This window comes from Eschscholzia californica, unplaced genomic scaffold (assembly GCF_041429995.1).
Source record: "Eschscholzia californica isolate CP2 unplaced genomic scaffold, dmEscCali1.0.p SCAF_5, whole genome shotgun sequence".
Lineage (NCBI taxonomy): Eukaryota > Viridiplantae > Streptophyta > Magnoliopsida > Ranunculales > Papaveraceae > Eschscholzia > Eschscholzia californica.
This window is the reverse complement of record NW_028238472.1, coordinates 44,989,515-44,998,158: the sequence shown is the minus strand read 5'-3', so window position 1 is coordinate 44,998,158 and position 8,644 is coordinate 44,989,515. Positions and strand designations below refer to the sequence as shown.

Below are 8,644 nucleotides of genomic sequence, written 5' to 3'. Positions count from 1 at the left end.
ACGTTAAAATATATGTGGTAAAAAATATGATGTTAGCTGAATAAACAAAATTTGATGAGAAAGAAAACGAAAAACTAGTTCCAACCTGTATCTTTTTTTTCGTTTGGAAAGCTACACAATTTCAAACCAACAAATCTATATCTACAGATAATTCATCAAAAAGAAGAAACAATACCAAGTTTAACCCAACCAATGATGAATAACACTTTATGATTTCGATTTTACTTGAAGATATTCAAAACAATGAAAAAGAAGCAACCATTTGTTAAAATATGAATCAATTTTGGCTTGACCCGACTCGTCAAACTCAGAAACGGAATACATCATTGTGTTCATCTCGTCGAGCTCGTCAACTTAGAGCCAAGAATCACTCAAATCCGATTCGGTTGAATGAGAAATTTAAGTTTAAAGTTTGAACGAATATCGGTTAAATTAGGGACTAAAACGTCAAATGGACAAAGTTAGATTAGGGGCATCCGGGCGAAGCAAGCACACCCAGATCCGGATGGCTCACGTTCTACCTGAGTGCATCGAACAGTTGCGCACTAAAATATTTGGGACATCAGTGGGACGAAATCAGACGCGTTGGATCAGCGAGATCCAACGATGCGTGTCTCCTCCGCGTCGGGCAGCAAGTTGGCTACACCCAAGTTGTCATCTAACGACATTTGTTTCATTCGTTGGGCAACTTTTGGGACGGATGTAATAGATCATCAAGTCTGGTCGTTTTAGGGATTGTAATGTTTAGCTACAACCCAACTATCATCAAAGAATTACTCAGACGATCTGCGGCTAACTACGACTGAATCCTACAATAGATTGGACAAAAGAGTATTGACTAGATCGAAAATATGACTAGAGGGAACGTGATGAAAGCGCTTTGATTAGGTAACATCAAATTGGACAAAAGTGCCAAATGCTTGTCGCGCCCTTGGCCCACAAAGTGGCCTGGCCAACCAGACTAAAAGAATCCCTGATGGGACAAAATTCCATCTGGAAATTATACTCATACGGGGACTCTTACTCTCTCTCCCTCTCTCTCTCTCTCTCTCTCTCTCTCTGATCAATCTCTATGGTCTCTATCTTCCTCTCACTCTCTTTTTGTCTCTCACTATCTTATCCTAAGTTTCAGTCGATTGAAACCATAAGGTTTTAGCCGATAGAGAGAGAGAAAGAGATAAAAAGTGATCAGAGCTGGAGAGAGAGTGATCAAAGAGTGGTCGAGGAGAAAGATGAAGATATGTGAGAAAGGCGACCAGTGGAAGAGAAGAGAAAGGTTTGAAAAAAGATATTAAATGTTGCTGGCATTGGCGGTTTAACGACCGCGCCAAGAAAATGGTTTTAGAGGTTTGGGAGAAACAAATATTTTAAGCTAAAACTTTTCATTGATATTTTATACTCCTGAAATTTTTCAGTGAGGGTTTTGGGCATAAAGACTTAACCAACCTAGATTGATGTACAGGGTATAATTATATTTTGGTCCAAAAATTTACTAACTCGTCTCTTCGCCTTAAATAAATTTTTTGGCAAAAATTTGTGGGGAAAGATAACGATTAGGGGCAAGAGACAAGTTAGTAAATTTTTGGCAAAAATAAATATACCCCCTAAGTAATTTTTTTCCGCGAAGGGCCAAATCGATTACGAAAACTAACCAGTTTAATCATTAATGAGGGTGAGAAAACGTCGAACTTGACCAAGTGAACCGAGAAGGAACATACGTGTAAGCATGTTAAACCTGGCTCTATCATTTTAGGGTTAATTCTGTTTTGACCACTAATTTGTGACCAACTCACCGTTTTGGCTCCCATAAGTGTCTAATAGTTGGGTTTGACCCTCAAGAGCCAAAAAAATATCAACTTTTTCTAGAACTACCCTTGGAGGCCAAAATGGGATGAATTCCAAAAAGTTTGAAAAACACAAGCCGCCTCATCTCTCCATCTCTCTTCCACTTCATCGCATCTCTCCACCACTCTATTTCTCTCGCCTCCTCATCGTCTTCCCCAGCGAAAGCCGTCAGCCGACCAAATTTTTTCGCGACCTTCAAACCAAAAATTATAGTAATTTCTTCATTTTTTTTCTCCTTCTTCTTCATCCAGACTTCCTGGACCTTCGAAGGTTTGGGTTTTCCCGGACCTTGAAGGTCTGGGTTTCCAGATCTTGTCGATGAAGGGCTCGCCCCGTCACCGACCAAAAAATAGACAGAGATAGAGTGGGAAGAGAAGGAGAGAGAGAGAGAGAAATAAGATAAAGAAGAGGAAATATAAAAGAAGAAGAAATACAGAGGAAATATTTGGAGCTCGCGCGGCTGGAAAATTAGTCATCCGACGACCTTCATTGGAGAAGAAGATGAGGTGGCGAGAGGGATGAAGTGGAGGAGAGATGATCAAATGGACGAAAGAGACGGAGAGATGACGTCGCTTCAACGTTTTAAAGTTCTTGTGAATTTATTCAATTTTAGCCCCCAAGGGTAGTTTGGGGAAAAAAAGTTGAAAACCGAATTGTTAATCAAACCACTAAGTTAGTGTTGGCCAACGGGCCGTGTCGTGACTGCACGGCCCGTTTGACAGTCGTGGCGTGTTAGATACGCAACAGCCACACCAGGCACGGCTTTGAGTCGTGTCGTGTCTTGTCGTGCCTAGACTAGAAGGTCTTGACACAAAAACGCCCCATGACAACGACCCAACCGTTGTCGTGCCGTTTCCGTATCGGGTCGTGGCTAATGGGTCAGTTGTTGCCAAACGTAACAAAAGAAAGCATCAAATAATTTTCAAGTCAAACATTGTGATCTTTGTTTAAACTTTAGAATCTATGTTTATTTTATTACTTAATAATTTTATTAACTATTAATTTTATCAATTAACAATTACTTTTAACAAAATAACAGTAATGTTTTGTAAATTAAGTACCCGTTTCTAACTGTTAGCGTGTCGTGGCGGGTTAGGAACACCACGGGTCGTGGCGTGTCGTGTTTCCGTTCCTAACGTGCCGTGATTGACGGGTCTGGGAGCTTTAAATCTCAGATCCGCCACGGCCCGTTTGACCCATGACGGGTCAACACGACACGACACGCGACGGTTCGTGTTGTATCGTGTTGCCTTATAAATGGGTTGTGCTTACGGGTGGGAATTTTGCCCATGAGCCCGAACCCGCCCACGGGCACCCGAGCCCAACGATGACCATGGACGCCCGCGCCCGTCTCGGGCACAACCCGCCCAGCCCGCCAAATTTTAGTGGGCGGACATGGGTTAAAACCTCTACCCGCGCACCCGCCCATGCCCGCACCCACTTAACCTCACCCAATGATAACCAACCAAATTACATCAACTTTATGGGTTGATGAAGCCCCAGCTGTCTATGTTGCTAGGCTTAGTTGAAATGGTAAACAATATGCTTAAGGGAAATCACACGAACCCAATATATTGGTTTGCAATGGCCCAAGAGAATTCTTAGTAGAATACTGAAGTAGTCTTTGGCTTTGAGGGAACAAAGAGTGGGGTAAGTTTATATTATATCTCATGAGAATTCTTCATTAGTTTTCTATGTGAGATTAAATTCCTAAAAGGAACAACACAAATAACGTTTAGTTTTAATCTCACATTGTCTCTTTAGAATCAGGAATGGTGTTTCCAGATTCTATAAAAAAAAGAGGAAAAAGTGATTTTTTTTTTCAAGTCATGAGATTACCCGCTACCCGCCCGCCCATACCCGAATTACCCGAACTTCTTAATGGGCTTGGGCGGGTAATGAGCAAGGCGAATTTCAAATTGCCCGCCCACTTAACCCGCTTACCCTAATAGCCATTGAAAATTTGTGCCCTACCCGCCCAGCCCGATGCTTCAAGTGCCCATGGGCCATGGACGCCCATACCCGCCCAATTCCCACCCCTAGTTGTGCTGGTCCGTTTACGTGCCTAAACGACCTGTTGGCCACCACTACACTGAGTTGGGGAAAACGGAATTAACCCATCGTTTTATGAGACGAGTGTACAAGGTGATCAAATACTTGGGATTCCGGAAGAGAGAGAGAGGAATATTTTTTTTCTTTTTTGAATTGTAGAGAGAGAGAGAGGATTTGATTGTTGTTGAAATTGATTAATTGATGGCGACGAGTACAAGGGAAGCAAGGAGGAGGAGAATTGTGGAAAGAGGAGAGGATCGTTTAGCTCTCATCACCGGTCGTATACAAACCCTAGATTCATCTCCTTCATCTCCATCACCATCATCTTCATCTTCATCTTTATCATCTTCAGCATCATTATCACTATCTTCACAACAACCACATCATTCTCACACCTTCTCGTCTCCTCCTTCCTTGCTTCGTCAAGATCAAATTTCTCGTGACACCCGCGTTCATCCCACCTCTATCGGTAATCTCTCTCTCTCTCAATATTACTATATAGATCTATTATAGAAATCCTTAATATGTTGTTCATCAAGTAATTAAATTGTTCCTTTCTGCATAATTTGTTTGAAATTGATATTGTTTAGTTACATATGCCCCCAAATTTGATAAAGAAATTATTTTCCCGCTACCATAAATACAATTTTTGTATAGGAAAAGAAATTTATGTGTTAACTGAAAACCCTAAACTTCATTTGTTCCTTCAAAGCTTGTAACTTCTATTATCTTATTATATTTTTGCAACTTCTTATTTGTCATTATTAGTTAAGTTCTTAGGTATAACATTTTACATGAGTCAGGCAATTCCACAAGTAATAAGCTTGCCATAGCATCTGTTATTGATCGAGCGGTTACACAACTTTAGGATATGAATACTGAGAATTTTCTTAGGAGTTAGGACCAGATTGATAATAAATCACCTTTAGCTTTTTTATGTTTTAACATCCTGCATATTTTAGATGCTTTCCGCACGTTGTTGGTTTGAGTCTTAACATGTAAATTACGAGCGACAAGTGGATAATATATGAGTATATCTTTTCTTTTTAACTTTGAAATGATATTAATAGGGGCAAAAGCATCTACAAATTATATACTTGGTGAACCATTGCTTGGTTCTCCGTAGAAAGATGGAAGATTGTTGGGATTTGGGAACCCATCCTTCAATGTGATTGTGTGGCACTAGACATCATGCCAGAAACTGATGTTCTTACCATCCCCACCCCCACCCCGTTTCCATCTTGTATTGTATTAAAGTTTCTCACCCTTCATTGTATCCCTTTCCAGAACCCATATCCATAAGAAGATTTGGTGAGTTTATGATCCTAGCCTCCCTTTTCTTCATCATACTTCTCGGCAACTATGTTACGCCAGAGCATAGTTTTTTCAGTGCAAATCTCCACAACCATTTAGTTAGCAGTGCATCATTCATGATCCTCAAGTTTTTTATCCCGAACCTCCAGATTGCAGCTCCTGATAGATCATGCTCCATGCGATCCAATGAATTCTTTTAGCTCCCTCTTTATCATCCCAAAGGAAATCAAACATTTTACTGTTGCTTATTGAGAATAGAACTCAGCATACTGAATTATGATAGGAAATATAGAGGTAGAGCCGGTAATAATGCCTCGATTTAATGTTAGCTTTCCCCCGTTAGAGGCAGGTCTCAAGGTAGATATCTATATGAGTATATCTTCTTTTAGAACTTCTGCAAGATGATATCTAGTTAACTATTTAAGATTTTTTCTTAAACCAACTGCCAACTTATTTATGATAAAATATTACAATCCCAGATTTCTTTTACAATACTACAGTTACATGGAAGTGTTCTGTTTAGTAGGTACCAAATGAACACCTTCATTTGGCATCTACTAACAGAACAGAACGGCTTCCATGTAACAGTAGAATTATTGTACATCAGAAAAAATTATTATGTAGTCTTTGAAATTTTCGCACTTGAATCACAAAAAGAAAAACAAATCGCCTCTGTAGAGAAATGTCAGGAATAGTAGAACTTGAAGATTACTACAGACAATTTTGTTTAATATCATGCTGGTTGGAAACATTGGAAACCCCTTTTAGTCAATGAGATGCTGTTGCCTTTTGGCTGTTGCTATGGCTAAAATTGCCAAGTAATATGATGATTCTGTGAGCCGTGCTTCGGTTGGCTGGTAGTATGTGTGTCTCCATTATGGAGATTAAGATTCTTCTCTTGACTATGGAGGTTTGTGGCCTCTGTAAACCTGGTCAGCCATGTAAACACTATTTTCTCCCAATTGGTGATTTTACATGCATGAAACCTTATTTTGATTGCCCCACTAACTGCATTAGTTCCATCATATTGATGTTTGATCCCTTTGGTGTTGTAGTTGCTCCTGATGCCATTAATGAGAATGAGGAGAACATCCGTAGCACACCACTGACCAGGGATGTGACCGGCAATGGATCTTCAGAGAATCCTACCATTGATAGTGATAACAAAGTGGAACCTCAGCTACGTAAACACAAGACGAACGTTGAGGACATAAGATCACCTCCACTGGAAGTTAGCAATGTCTCCTCGTCAGAGGTCGAAAACACGCGTGACTTAACACCCCATGATTCCAGGCCACTTCCACGTAGAGAATCACAGCTTCATCGCCCCAAAATATTCACGCCCAAACACATTAGTTCCTCGATCACTGCTTCAGAGAATTTTCGTGTTCTATGTTCCATATTAATAGCTCTTTTAGTTGTTCTATCCCATATAAGTTTTCCTATACTAAATGCGGAAACAGTAAAGAGCTTCATAACATCCAAGCCTCTTTATCTAGTCTTACTGAGTAGTTTCACAATTGTTGTTGCACATTTACTGTTTGGGAAGCAAGGAGGTTCTAGGAGAGCCGGGGTCGAAGCAAGAAGAGTACCATCTTCTGAAGATCTAAAGGCGGAGAACGCAATGAATATCGGAAATGCATTGGACACAGGGTTGCTCATATACAAGGCTTTTAGTGCAGCTTTTATGGATTGTAGTATCTATGCAGTAGTTGTTGTATGTGGACTTTCTCTGCTACAATATACTGGGTTGTCCGCTAGTTCTTGATTAGCGAGTGACCAGTTTCCCGTACCTGGAACAGTCGGGAACCCTGATCTCGATGGTTTTGGCTCATTTTTGTTTTCTTTTGTTAGTGATTTTAGTTTACCCGATAACAGATCACTGAATTGTAATTGTACTTGATTTGGCTGTTTTTCAGCAGTACAAGTGTATTCTGTTCTGTTCCATGAAAAAATATGGATATTTCACTTTTTTTTTGTTGCAATGGATATTTCACTTGGTTAATGGTACCTTTTTTTTACTGAAGGTTAGATCGCATTATAGGCCAAAAGTATACAAGCTTAGTTCAGAAAAATAGGGAAACGAGGTCCATGACCATTACAATTAAGCACGGCCGGTTTAGCTAATTTATCCTCTTGCCAGTTGTCTTGCCTCCTGGTATGAGTGGAGTAGGTGCCTTTGAAGTTTGAGATGACAGAGATGGTCGATGAGGCTTTTGTTGTCACTTTCGATGTGGGGATACTCAGATGTTCTCATCTAATGCCCATGTAATACCCTGGCAACCGATCCCGGCTAGATCCATCATACTTGTAAAGGAGGCAACAGTGTTGATTTTAATGTAGGGATGGGTTGGTGGAGTCCATGAAAGATCATTCCTAGCAACTTTGGTAAATTTAGTGTGTTCCTTGAGAGTCTGGGAAGGCTCTAATTTGGTGGATGACCTGCAAAGTAGAGACATCTAGTTTTTTAAAACAGTGTTCACATCTGGCTTTCCAGATGAGCCAGAGTATTTGAGCAAGACTGGTTTTGTTTTGCTTCTTCATGCTGAGATTGTCGTTCCCGGATACAATACAATCCTTCACAGAGGTAATAAAATCCGTACGCACTGAAAAGTAAAACCATATTTGTCGAGCATATGTGCAATGTAATAAAGTATGGCCAATCGTTTCAATTTGATCACAATAAGTACACTTAAAGGTGTTGCCTATGAATTTTCTGAGTTCTATCTTTAACCGGAAGACTAACCGTACAACAGTTCCAAAGGAATAATTGAACCCTAAGAGTGATTTTAATGGTCCAGATAAAGTGCCAATTTGTTCCAGTATGTTGCAAGGTAGTCTGAGTCTCACTAAAGTGGCGGTACATCGAGCTAACAGTAAAGTTTCTTGATTTTGTGAGGACCACCGAAGAGTGCTCCTGTTCCTCCAAGGTACTAGTTCTGATAATATTGCAAGTAGTGTCATCAAAAGTGGAAGTGATAGCAAGTTCATTCCATTTGTTGTTGCTAATGAGCTAAGAGACTCTAAGTAAGAGAGGAGTTATAAGGGTTGAGCAAGGTATGGGGTGGTTAGGGATCCAGTAATCCGTCCAGATGTTTATGTGTGCATGGTTATGAACCTCCCAGAAAGTGAGGGCTTTGGTTTGGGAGTGATGTTTATTGTTGGCTTTCCAAATCCAAGAGTTATCTGGTTTTTCTTTTATCTGTAATTGGTGCTTCGTTAAAGAGTAGATCTTTCTCAAGAATGCAACTCAAGGCATATTTTCACCTTCGAAGTCACTAGACATCTCTGTCGATATGTTGGAGATTCTGTGTTCTGTTTCTTACTGTCTATATCTGATCTAAATGGATCTATAATCAGCCCATCACAGCCATTAAGACAAGTTGGAAATCTCAAAAACAATTTAACCAACATATTGAAAATGGTCCAAGCT

At 40.2% G+C, this 8,644-nt stretch overlaps 1 protein-coding gene across 1 annotated transcript; it reads left to right on the top strand.

Annotated features, from left to right (window-relative positions):
* Positions 1 to 3,909: 3,909 nt before the first annotated feature.
* On the top strand, positions 3,910 to 8,460 carry LOC147539632 (uncharacterized). Its single transcript, XM_086641401.1, has 3 exons — positions 3,910 to 4,366; positions 6,267 to 7,218; positions 8,394 to 8,460. Exons 1-2 carry the CDS (start codon positions 4,099 to 4,101, stop codon positions 6,977 to 6,979), a joined length of 981 nt encoding a protein of 326 aa, XP_086497527.1. The 5' UTR covers positions 3,910 to 4,098; the 3' UTR covers positions 6,980 to 7,218; positions 8,394 to 8,460.
* Positions 8,461 to 8,644: the final 184 nt, after the last annotated feature.